At 39.5% G+C, this 13482-nt stretch overlaps 1 protein-coding gene across 1 annotated transcript; it reads right to left on the bottom strand.

Annotated features, from left to right (window-relative positions):
* Positions 1-892: 892 nt before the first annotated feature.
* On the bottom strand, positions 893-10069 carry LOC145045527 (uncharacterized). The gene is made up of 5 exons (XM_078993852.1): positions 7924-10069; positions 7673-7773; positions 6814-7258; positions 5964-6301; positions 893-1261 (listed from the first exon to the last, which is right to left on the bottom strand). The coding sequence occupies exons 1-5, from the start codon at positions 10067-10069 to the stop codon at positions 893-895; spliced, it is 3399 nt and encodes a 1132-aa protein (XP_078849978.1).
* Between the last annotated feature and the right edge of the window lie 3413 nt (positions 10070-13482).

The following is a 13482-nucleotide window of genomic DNA, read 5'->3' as shown; positions in this document are numbered from 1 at the left end:
AGACAAAAAAATCGAAAAGGCCTGTGCTTCCTTTGTTGAAATAAGGACAAATGGTTTGCTTAGATATTTTCTAAGAATCGACTTAGCTAAGTCACCTATTTCTTATACCGGAAAAAGGAACGATCTGTCGGGTTCAGGATTGATCTCTGAGAATGGATCAGATCGCGCTAATGTCAATCCATTTTCTTCCATTTATTCCTATTCCAAGTCAAGGATTAAAGAATCCCTTAATCCAAATCAAGGAACTATCCATACGTTGTTGAATCGAAATAAGGAATCTCAATCTTTGATAATTTTGTCATCATCCAATTGTTTTCGAATAGGCCCATTCAACGATGTAGAATCTCCCAATGCGATAAAAGAATCAATCAAAAAGAACCCCCTAATTCCAATTAGGAATTCGTTGGGCCCGTTAGGAACAGGTTTTCCAATTTATAATTTTGATTTCTTTTCCCATTTAATAACCCATAATCAGATCTTGGTAACTAACTATTTGCAACTTGACAATTTCAAACAGATTTTTCAAATACTTAAATATTATTTACTGGATGAAAATGGTCAAATTTATAATCCCTATTCATGCAGTAACATCATTTTGAATCCATTTCATTTGAATTGGTATTTTCTCCATTACAATTATTGTGAAGAGACATCTCCAATCGTTTCCAACAGATTAGATAACTATCAATATTATTGGTATTATTCATGTAACAAGTTCAGAAAAATGACCTGACGGTAGGTCTTACATCAAACCATAAGGGAATATGTTGACAGCTTAGAAGTCTAGTTATAGTGTTTGAAAGACAGGAATATTTTACAGAAAAGTGCTTCTTAGATCATAGATAACAAAGGCTATTCCTTTAACCAAAAGGTAAGACGAGTCAAACATCTTCTACAAGTGACGGGCACTACTCGGGTGAACCCTCAGATCTACCAGTTGACGAACAACATCTTGAATATGTCGCTCACGAGCTATCTGACGCACTTGAAGTTCTATGACCTCATCTTGGGAGGTAGCCAGTTGTTGCTGCAGAGTCTCATTGGTTCTCTTATTCCTTTCCATAGCTTCTTCGAGATGGATAATACGGACCTTGTTAACACCCAAATTGGCGTCAATTTCTATGACTCGGTCGATATCTGCCTGACCTTGCTCAACATTCTGAGAAATCCTGCGGACCATGATGGGCAGGACTCGGTTAGCTGAGCCTCCCACGCTTACATTGTAAAAAATTCGATCTCCATTGAAGGGTAAAGGCTGACCCTGTTCATGGCTCCATTGGTTCAAGTTTGTCTCCCACAAGGGTGTGGGGCCTTGAAATGTTGGTTGGGTGACATCCCCAAAATCTCGGCCAGAAAAGACCAGTTTCATTTATGCTTTTTAAACATTTTCAGAGTAAATCCTTTTGATTTTAAAAGAGATGCGGAATTTGTTCCCAAAAACAAAACATGATAAAATAATATTTATCAAAGCATTTCATCAAGACATACATTTTCATTATATAATCGAAACTCGGGATGTCATGTTCTGATACAGACCATAAAGCATAAACGATAACATTACAAGTCATTCAACAAATATATACATATACAGACTTGTTAACAAAACAACTCGATGATTCATCCATATTATGCCATTGCGCCACTTCCTGTAATACAAATAAAACTGATTGGGTCAGGCTTGGGAGCCTGGTGAGCATATAGGGTTTTCAGCCCACAATAAATAAATTATATTTAATTTCACCAACCAACAATAACCCGATTATCCATTCCCGTTATCCTCACTTTACATCCCTAAAACAACATCTATCTCAAGGGACCTAATCTAGGATTTTCATCGGGACGGACATTACTGCTAAGGGGTTTCCTCAACAATAGATATCCTAAAGGCAACCATGAGGGGGATAGAGTACACCGGTGACCACATCGTTCACAACACCTAAATGTTATGAACCTGCTAGCGTTCCACAAAACTGTCTAGAAAGAGTCTGTGGTCGTTTTCCATACTCTGCTGAATAACTAGATCAACAATAACCACATCGAGGCCTCTCATATGTTTATCACACACCAACTATCTACCCACGTTCTAGCTAACATATTAGTAGATAATATATATATATATATATATATATATATATATATATATATATATATATTATACATAGTTTAAAACCTGTATAGCACTCTCATTCAATACATATTCCACATAACAGATGAGGCACACCCACATAACATGTATTTCATAGAGAATAAATCATATCTATGAGATAGAAGAAAGTGAATATACATTCACACATATAACACAAAATATACACCTAACACGTATTTCGTATAAAATATTTCATAATTATGCGTTAGAAGAAAGTAACCACACACTCACTTGATCAGAAGATGATCGGACAGCACTATGACTTGCAGAAGTAGTATTCTTTAGTAGATCTGGAAGATCTTCACAAAAACCGGGCTTCCCGCGAGCAGAGCTTCGGCTCGGGAATTACACTTCTCGGGATCTTCGGGGCTTCATAACTTGCTTCAGGGCTCGGGAATAATACCGGGAATTCGGAATACTTCTAGCATGCAAAACGATGAAAAACGGGAGAAAGAGAAGAGAATTTGGCAAATGGAGTCGGCTGCCCTCGCAACCCTTTTATAGGAAGCTGATGCCTCACAGTATGCTGGGCGTACTGCCTCCGAAATCGTCACTGCATGCGTCATCCGAAGAACTCGAGTGCGAGGTGTGTCATGCTTCGCTGTACGCTGGGCATACAGCCCTACGCTGGGCGTAACCCGGATAAGTCCGGTGACTCCCCTTCAGATAATGTTGGATTTAATAATTAAATTTAAATTTAAATTATTTAATAAATTTCGAAAATTCATATCTTCTTCATACGAACTCCGTTTTCGACGTTCTTTATATTCACGCGTAGGTGAGACCATACTCTACAACTTTCGTTTAGACTCCGTCTGCTAATTTTGATTTATTTTTATTATTTATTTTTAGTAGGACGGGACAAGAAAACTCCGTTATAAAATCATGACTTCTTCATCCGACGTCCGTTTTCGTCTGTATTTTCACCAATGCGCTACTATCAATGAGATCTTCGATTCTCGTTTAGATTGTTTCAACCAATAATCACTCGATCTCGAATCGAGTATTCGGGCTGCATACTGCTAAGTCGAACTTCAGAAAATCATAACTTCCTCATACGAAGTCAGATTTGGGTGTTCTTTTTTATGTACGCTCTCGGTTTAACGAACTCTACAATATTCGTTTAGATTACTAAGGCTAAATATCGCTCTAACGTACATTTCACTTTTTACATCATTCAGCATTGCCGGTTCTGTCGCAAAACTTCGACAGGTCATTTCATCTACTACAACTTTATCCATAGATATCGGCTTCATCTAACATTTCATTTTGACGCTTATTTTTATTCTTAATTAAATTAAGACACACAATTAAGCACATAACACATAATACACAAATAATACATTTCTATTATTTCAAAACGGGTTACAAAGGTTAACCTTGACTATTATATCAACATTAATGACAAGCCCAGAAACACAGGCGTTACAATTCTCTCCACCTTAGAATGATTCCGTCCTCGGAATCACACATCAACAAACAAATGCGGATAGCGACCCATCATGTCACTCTCCATCTCCCAGGTGAGATTCAGCTCATTCGTGTGTTTCCATCAGACAAGCACTAACTCGACCATCTTGCGTCGCAATTTCTTAGTATTTTGGTCAACGATTGCCTCTGGTTCTTCAATTAACCTATTGTTGTCATCAATTCTCAACTCCGAAAGTGGAATCATGTCGGGAACTTCTCCCGTGAACTTCCTCAAATAACACGCATGAAAAGTGTTATGAATTCCATTCAGTTCTTCTGGTAGTTCGAGCTTGTAAGATTGGTTCCCAATCCTCTAAAGAACTTTAAACGGTCCAATAAACCTTGGACTTAATCTTCCTTTTTTACCAAATCTTTTAAGTCCCTTCCACGGCGAGACTTTAAGCAAAACCGAGTCTCCAACTTCAAAAGTCATCGATCTTTGCTTGTTGTCAGCATAGCTCTTTTGACGATCCTGAGCTATTAACATTCTTTCCCTAATTATTTTCAACTTTTCAGCAGTTTGATGGACTATCTCCGGTCCCATAAACTGCTTTTCCCCAGCCTCAAGCCAACAAGACGGCGTACGACACTTATGTCCGTACAAACCTTGATAACGTGCTATCTTTATGCTCAAGTGGAAACTATTATTGTATGAAAATTCTACCAAAGGTAAATGTTCATCCCAGTTACCTAGGAATTCCAGGGTACATGCCCTCAGCATATCTTCAAGCGTTTGTATCGTCCATTCGCTCTGACTATCAGTCTGCGGATGGTAAGCCGTACTTAAACACAACTTGGTACCCATTTCCTCTTGTAGACTTTTCCAAAACCTCGAGGTGAAACGACTATCACGATCTGATACAATCATTAACGGAACACCGTGAAGCCTCACAATTTCCTTCACGTAAGAATTCGCAAGCTTATCCATAGACCATTTCTCCTTGGCTGCTATGAAATGCGCACTCTTAGTGAATCGATCAACGACCACCCAAATCATATCGTGACCATTCTTTGTTCTGTTCATTTTAGTGATAAAATCCATAGCAATGTCTTCCCACTTACCCATAGGCACAAGCAATGGTTCTAAACTCCCGTATGGTTTCTGATGTTGTGTCTTGACTCTAGCACAAGTCACACACTCGGCCACATACTTTGCAACATCAAGCTTCATCGTCGGCCACCAGTAGTAGAGTTTCAGGTCCCTATACATTTTAGTGCTACCAGGATGAATCGAGTACATGGTCTTGTGAGCTTCTTCCATCATAAGATCTCTGACTCCTCTTGTCTTAGGTATCCAAATCCGATCTTGGAACACCGTCAGTCCATGGCTGTTTATACCGAACACCAACGTTTTGCCCAAACGTTCCTCTTTTCGGTCATTCTTCTTAGAAGCTTCCTCTTGAGCTTTCTTTATACTTTCCACAATGGTCGAGACAACTTCAATTCTTAACGCTCTTGGCCTTTTTCTTTCAAGATTGACTTTCCGACTGAGAGCATCTGATGCGTGTATGGGCTTGATTTAGTGAGTAGGGTAGTGTTTAGGTAAATTAAGAGAGAATAGCAACCACAAATGATATGTGAATGGAAAGAAATAGATAGATTAGTATAGTAACAACTCAAGACCTATTAAGTTGTATACCGATGAAAACAATCCAAGACCTATTGGATTGAGTTCGTATCAAGTCAAGAACACGTCCCAACAAGATAATTTGAGAATTATAACAATAATTCAAAGTGAAAATAATGGTTATTTGATTAAAATTCGTGCATTACTTTTTCCATGCATAATTTGGCTTTATATGAAGCCTTTATTACAAATTTGGTGGTTACAAGCCAACCAACCAATTATTCATTAAAACTAGTAAATAGAAATTAAGGTAACTCTTGAAAGAACACAAAAAAAAACGTCCAAGACACTTGAGGATGAAGAAAAAACGTCTATGCTTCATTAAGGAGCCATAAGAAGCATTAATGAGCCATCAGAAGCATTAAAGTGTAACCTTAATCCACCAAAGAGTGTCAAAAACGGCTAGGAGGCTTTATGAAGCAAATAGTAACGTTTTTAGCACTTATGAAGCCTTAAAAATGTTGCCCTAGTCTTCATGCAACCTTAATTGAATTTGTGGGTTACCATGCACAACCCAACCATTGAGCCCAAACCACCTTCTAGCCCACTAGTAATCACTAATCCATCACATTTTGGGCTTTCATGATCCATGCATGGATCATCCCTTCCCCCTTTGAAAGGAATTGACCTCAATTCATCAAGTCCATCATCATCAAGATAAGGTGAAAGATCTCCCACATTAAAGGTAGCATGCACTCCATGGTCTCCTCCCAAATCTACCTTATAAGCATTATCATTGACACGTGACACCACTCTGTAAGGACCTTCAGCTCTTGGCATCAACTTGTTTTTCCTTTTGTTAGGAAAACGTTCTTTCCTCATATACACCCACACCAAGTCACCATCTTGAAAGACACGTGGTTTCCTATGCTTGTTGGACTTCTGTTTGTACAACTCATTCACGGCTTCAATCTTCTCACGAACTTGTTGGTGTAGTTTCATCATAGCCTTCAACTTGTCATTAGCATCCTTGTGAACCAATTCATCCTTTGGCAATGGAATCAAATCCAAAGGCATGTAAGGATTCACACCATACACCACCTCAAAAGGAGAGTGACCTGTAGCATAAGTAGGAGAACGATTATAGGCAAATTCAGCATGTGCAAGTTTGATGTCCCAATCTTTTTGAGTTTTGCTAACCAACCCTCTCAACAAAGTACCCAAAGTTCTATTAGTCACCTCCGTTTGCCCATCCGTTTGTGGATGATGGGATGTACAAAAAATAACTTAGTACCGACTTTCCTCCACAAAGTGTTCCAAAAGTAACTTAGAAACTTGGAATCCCTATCAGAAACAATTGTTTTAGGAATACCATGCAAACGAACCACCTCTTTAAAGTACAAATCAGCCACATTAGATGCATCATTTGTTTTATGACATGGCACAAAGTGAGCCATTTTTGAAAACCTATCCACCACCACCATAATGGAATCCTTCCCCCTTTGAGTTCTAGGCAAAGCCATAATGAAATCCATGGACACATCTTCCCAAGGACGAATAGGAACCGGCAAAGGAGTGTAAACACCATGCTTGAAAGTTGTTTTTGCCATATGACATGTAACACACTTGCCCACTATGTTGGTTACATCCCCCAACATCTTCGGCCAAAAGAAATGTTCTTTAAGCACCTGCAAAGTTTTGGTAATGCCAAAATGACCAGCCAAACCACCGCCATGAGCTTCACGAATCAACAACTCCCGTATTGCATGTTTTGGGACACAAAGGCGATTGCCTTTGAATAGAAAGCCATCTTGAATTACAAATTCACCATTAGGACCACCTGCACATTTCAAAAACATATCTCCAAAGTCCATATCAGATTGATAATGGTCCTTTAGAGTTTCAAATCCCAAGAAACGAACATCCAAAGTCACCAACAATGAGTAACGCCTCGAGAGTGCATCAGCCACCACATTGCTTTTACATTCCTTGTATTTGCATGAGAAATGAAAGGATTGCAAGAACTCCACCCACTTTGCATGTCTTGTGCTCAACTTTTGTTGCCCATTGATGTACTTTAAGGATTCATGATCAGAATGCAAAATAAAATGATTTGCACGCAAATAATGACTCCAATGATCTAAAGCACGGACAATAGCATAAAACTCCTTATCATAAGTGCAATAATTCAAACGAGCACCACCCAACTTTTCAGAAAAATAAGCAATAGGACGTTTGGATTGGATCAAAACAGCCCCAATACCAACTCCACTTGCATCACACTCCACTTCAAATGGTTGAGAAAAATCAGGAAGAGCCAAAATAAGAGCATCACACAACAATGCCTTGAGTTTCTCAAATGCCTTTTGAGCTTCTTCTCCCCATGCAAAGACTCCTTTCTTCAAACAACTTGTTATGGGACTTGCAATGGTGCTAAAATCACGAACAAATCTTCTATAGAAAGAAGTAAGACCATGAAATGATCTAACTTCAGAAATATTAGTAGGAATAGGCCATGACTTGATTGCTTCAGTCTTGGATGGGTCTACGGACACGCCATTTTTTGAAACCACAAAACCCAAAAATGCCACTTCTTCCACTAAAAACGAACATTTTTCTTGCTTTCCATAAAGTTTTTGAGCTCTAAGCGTCTTGAAAACCTGTTTTAAGTGCACCAAATGATCCTCCAAGCTCTTGCTATATACCAAGATATCATCAAGGTACACAACCACAAACCTGCCCAAAAAAGATTTTAGCACTTCATTCATTAGTCGCATGAAAGTGCTAGGTGCGTTAGTTAGACCGAAAGGCATTACGGTCCATTCATACAAGCCATGTTTAGTTTTAAAGGCTGTTTTCCATTCATCCCCTTCACGCATACGAATTTGATGGTAACCACTTCTCAAATCAATTTTTGAGAACACAATAGAACCATGCAACTCGTCCAACAAATCATCAACTCTAGGAATAGGAAATCGGTATTTTATGGTGATGTTATTAACGGCCCTACTATCAACACACATCCTCCAAGAACCATCTTTTTTTGGAACCAACAAAACTGGAACAGCACAAGGACTTAGGCTTTCACGAACATAACCCATTTTCATGAGTTCATCAATTTGTTTTTGCAACTCTTTTGTCACCTCCGGATTACATCTATAGGCAGCTTTATTGGGCAAAGGAGCACCCGGAATAAGGTCAATTTGGTGTTCGATACCACGGATTGGAGGCAAAACCGGTGGTAATTCGCTTGGAAACACATCTTGAAACTCCAAAAGCAAATCAGCAATAGTGTTTTCTCCATGCACCATCTTCTCCACCTTTGCATGCTCTTTGGCCACAAGCATGTAGATAACATCACCTTTGTCAAGAACTTGCTCCACCTCCCTTTCACTAGCAAACATAGAAAGATTAGGTTTTTTTACTTGTTTAGAATTCATGGACCTTATGGCCGTTGGGGACATGGGTTTTAACACAATTTTTTTATTATTGTGTTTCAACTCATATTCATTGCTCCTCCCTCTATGTAACACGTCCCTATCAAATTGCCAAGGACGCCCCAACAAAATATGACATGCATCCATAGGAATAACATCACACAACACTTCATCTTCATAAGACCCCATAGTTAGACCAACTCTAACCTGTTTTGTCACCTTTATTTTGCTTCCATCATCCAACCAATGAAGAACATATGGTTTTGGGTGGTTTGTTGTAGACAAACCCAATTTGGTCACCATTTCATTAGAAGCAACATTAGTACAACTTCCACCATCAATAATCAAACTACACCACTTGTCACTAACCAAACATTTGGTGTGAAACAATTGGTCTCGTTGATCCATATCAGCCACGGTTTGAACCCCTTGAGTTTTAAGGGTTCTAAGCACCAAAACTGTATCATACACCGGTGCTTCATACTCTACCTCCTCCTCTGCTTCCTCTTCTTGTTGTGTATCATAAAAAATACCCGCCAACCTCTCTTCTTCCTCCAACTCTTCACGACATTCAATGGCCTCCCTTAAAGTCACCACCCTTTTGTTTGGACAAGCATTTTGGTAATGACCAAAACCTTGACACTTGAAACATCTAATTTTCGCCAAACTAGTTTCTTTGGTACCACTAGTAAGTTTGGGAGCAACGGGAACACTACTAGAACCAGAAGGAGTAGAAACAGAATTTTGTCTATTGCTAGACTCGGGCTTGGACCACGACTTTGACTTGGGATTTTCGAGACTTGAACTTGAACTCCCACCATAACGTGCTTTGGCTTGCCCCTCCAACTTCAAACACAAACCACAAAGAGTTCCAAAATCAGCATAAGGATACAACTCCACAACATTGGCAATGTTGTAGTTCAACCCTTTTAGAAAACGAGTCATTTTTTGTTCTTCAATTTCTTCAATATCCCCCATCAAGGACAACTTCTCAAATTCATCAATGTATTCTCCAACACTCATTTTTCCTTGCCTCAAATCAGCAATCTTCTTGTAAGTGGCAATTCTATGAGTAGAAGGAACATATCTCTTTCTTAGCTTTCGTTTTAGAGAAAGCCAAGAACAAATTTTTTCTTTGCCTTCACGGGTTCTCTTGGCCTTAAGCCCTTCAAACCATAATGAAGCACCACCACTTAGCTTGAGAATGGCATACTTGCAGCTTTTTTCATCATCCACTTCTTTGAACTCGAACATTCTTTCAATCTTCCTTTCCCACTCCAAGTAGCGTTCAGGATCAGTTCCACCAACAAAGTCAGGCAATTCAGACACCTTGAATTCTTCCACAACCCTATGTTCACCACGGCGGGGTTGCTTTCGATTTCCACCTTCTTGGATGTTTCTTAATGCTTCTCGAAGATTTTGTAGGAACTCTGGATCATCAAAATCCATTCTGCGCTCTGATACCACTTATGATGCGTGTATGGGCTTGATTTAGTGAGTAGGGTAGTGTTTAGGTAAATTAAGAGAGAATAGCAACCACAAATGATATGTGAATGGAAAGAAATAGATAGATTAGTATAGTAACAACTCAAGACCTATTAAGTTGTATACCGATGAAAACAATCCAAGACCTATTGGATTGAGTTCGTATCAAGTCAAGAACACGTCCCAACAAGATAATTTGAGAATTATAACAATAATTCAAAGTGAAAATAATGTTTATTTGATTAAAATCCGTGCATTACTTTTTCCATGCATAATTTGGCTTTATATGAAGCCTTTATTACAAATTTGGTGGTTACAAGCCAACCAACCAATTATTCATTAAAACTAGTAAATAGAAATTAAGGTAACTCTTGAAAGAACACAAAAAAAAACGTCCAAGACACTTGAGGATGAAGAAAAAACGTCTATGCTTCATTAAGGAGCCATAAGAAGCATTAATGAGCCATCAGAAGCATTAAAGTGTAACCTTAATCCACCAAAGAGTGTCAAAAACGGCTAGGAGGCTTTATGAAGCAAATAGTAACGTTTTTAGCACTTATGAAGCCTTAAAAATGTTGCCCTAGTCTTCATGCAACCTTAATTGAATTTGTGGGTTACCATGCACAACCCAACCATTGAGCCCAAACCACCTTCTAGCCCACTAGTAATCACTAATCCATCACATTTTGGGCTTTCATGATCTATGCATGGATCAGCATCAGCAACAACATTTGCTTTACCAGGGTGGTAAAGTATCTCACAGTCGTAGTCCTTAAGCAACTCTATCCAGCGTCGTTGCCTCATATTTAATTCTTTCTGATTAAAGAGATATTGGAGACTCTTATGATCAGTGAAAAGTTTGCACTTCGTGCCATAGAGGTAATGCCTCCATATTTTCAAAGCGAAAACTATCGCTGCCAACTCCAAATCATGAGTCGGGTAGTTCTTTTCATGTTCTTTCAGTTGTCGAGATGCATACGCGATCACCTTATCTCTTTGGGTCAAAACACAACCCAATCCAATGCGATACGCATCGCTATAAACTGCGAAGTCTTCAACTCCATCAGGTAGAGAAAGTATCGGTGCCTCACATAGTTTCTTCTTTAGCTTCTTGAATGCTTCTTTATGCTTATCACTCCAGGTATAAGTAGCTTCTTTGTGGGTCAAAGCCGTTAATGGAATAGCGATCGAAGAAAAGCCTTGGATAAACCTTCGGTAATATCCGGCTAATCCTAAAAAGCTTCGGATCTCCGTGGGACTTTTCAGTTGTTCCCAATTCATCACAGCTTCGATCTTCGCTGGATCAACCATTATCCCTTCTTGGTTGACCACGTGACCCAAGAATTGGACTTCACGAATCCAAAAATCACATTTGGAGAACTTCGCATACAACTTCACCTTCTTCAAGACTTCTAACACTTCTCGCAAGTGTTTCCCATGCTCCTCTTGGCTTTTCAAATAAATCAGAATCTCATCTATGAACACTATCGCAGATTTATCTAGGAACGGATTACAAACCCTGTTCCTTAAATCCATGAATACTGCTGGAGCATTGGTTAGTCCAAACGACATAACCGAAAACTCGTAGTGCCCATATCGTGTTCTGAATGCAGTCTTCTCTATATCCTGCTCTCTTACTTTCAGCTGATGATACCCTGACCTAAAATCGATATTCGAGAAATAGTTCGAACCTTGAAGTTGATTGAACAGGTCATCAATCCCCCGCAACAGATATGTATTCTTTATCGTTGCCTTATTCAGCTCTCTATAATCGATGCACATTCTCATACTTCCATCTTTCTTCTTCACGAATAGCACCGGAGCTCCCCAGGGTGATGAACTAGGTCTAATGAAACCTTTGTCCAATAACTCTTGAAGTTGCATCATCAGCTCCTTCATCTCCGTTGGTCCTAATCGACAAGGTGCTTTTGCTATTGACGTCGTCCCTGGTAACAAGTCTATTCTAAACTCCACTTGTCTATCAGGTGGTAATCCGGGAAGATCTTCGGGAAGTACTTCCGGATAATCACATACGATAGGAATGCTCCGCATCGCCTTTTTCTCCTTCTTAGCATCGATCACGAATGTTAGATTCGATGTACATCCTTTGGCCAAACACTTTTTGGCTTTCATTAATGAAATGATTCCAGAATTTACTCTGCGTTTATCTCCATACACCATAAACGACTCTTTCACAGGTGGGTTTACTTTGACTATCATCTTCTTGCACAATATCTCGGCGTCATTGGCGGTAAGCCAATCCATTCCAAGTACGATGTCGAAACCGTTTAGTTCAGTAGGCAATAATTCCTCGTGGAATTTATTCTCATTCAAGTCAATTAAGATGTTTTTCATACGGTAGCTAACAGGTACAAACTTGCCACTAGCAACTTCGAGGCATTATCTAGTTTATCAACAGGCAAAGCTAGTTTTCTACCAAATTCATGCGATATAAAGGAGTAGTTGGCTCCAGAATCAAATAAAATTTGGGCAGGCAATGTGTTTACGAGAAAGCTACCTGAAGCGACATCAACTTCATCTTTAACAGCTTCCAGTGTCATCTGGAATGCTCTCGCCTTCGGTTTTGGCGGAATGTTGGGTCTAGCTGCCTCCTTCTTCTTCGAGCAGTCCCTCGACATGTGTCCCTCCTCACCACAACCATAGCAAACTTTCTTAGAGAGGGTGCATTCATTGGCATAGTGCCCTGGCTTTCCACATTTGTAGCATGTTGCCACTACCTCACATTTTCCATGATGTTTCTTCTTACATTTGTCGCACCACTTGGCTTCGCCTCCACCACCCCTCGAACCAGACTTTGAGAACTTGTTTATCTTGTTGAACCATGAAGTTCCATCGAACTTCCTCTTTTCACAAACCTCTATCCTCTCCAGACCCTTTTCCTTCTACTGGGCCTCCACATTCTTAGCCGCTCGAACAACTGTTTTTAGAGTAGTTGACATCTTGACTGTCGGACCAAATTTGGCAGGCAGTACATTAGCAAACCTCTCAATCTTGGAGAGTTCCGTTGTCACTAGGTATGGAAATAACTTCATTTTCTCAGTGAATGTAGTAGCATAGTCATCTATGCTCATCCTCCCCTTCTTCAAGTTTTGGAACTCATTGTTCACATCAATCAGATCTATCTTTGAACAATACTACACCCTTAGTTGTTCCAAGAACTACTCCCATGACATTTTCAGGGCTTCCCCTCGTGGCATAGTATCTGCCAAAAACTTCCACCAACTCAAGACTCCAGTCTTCAGTTGTCTAACTGCGAAAACAGTCTTCTGCTTGTTGCTACAGTCGCAACTTTCAAATACCATCTCCATTTCACAGATCCAATCTATTATCTCAACAGGCTTCGGGCTTCCAGAAAG

This window comes from Lactuca saligna, chromosome 5 (genome assembly GCF_052625555.1).
Source record: "Lactuca saligna cultivar CGN05327 chromosome 5, ASM5262555v1, whole genome shotgun sequence".
Lineage (NCBI taxonomy): Eukaryota > Viridiplantae > Streptophyta > Magnoliopsida > Asterales > Asteraceae > Lactuca > Lactuca saligna.
Note: the sequence above shows the minus strand (reverse complement) of the source record. Positions and strands in the feature narration are given on the sequence as shown.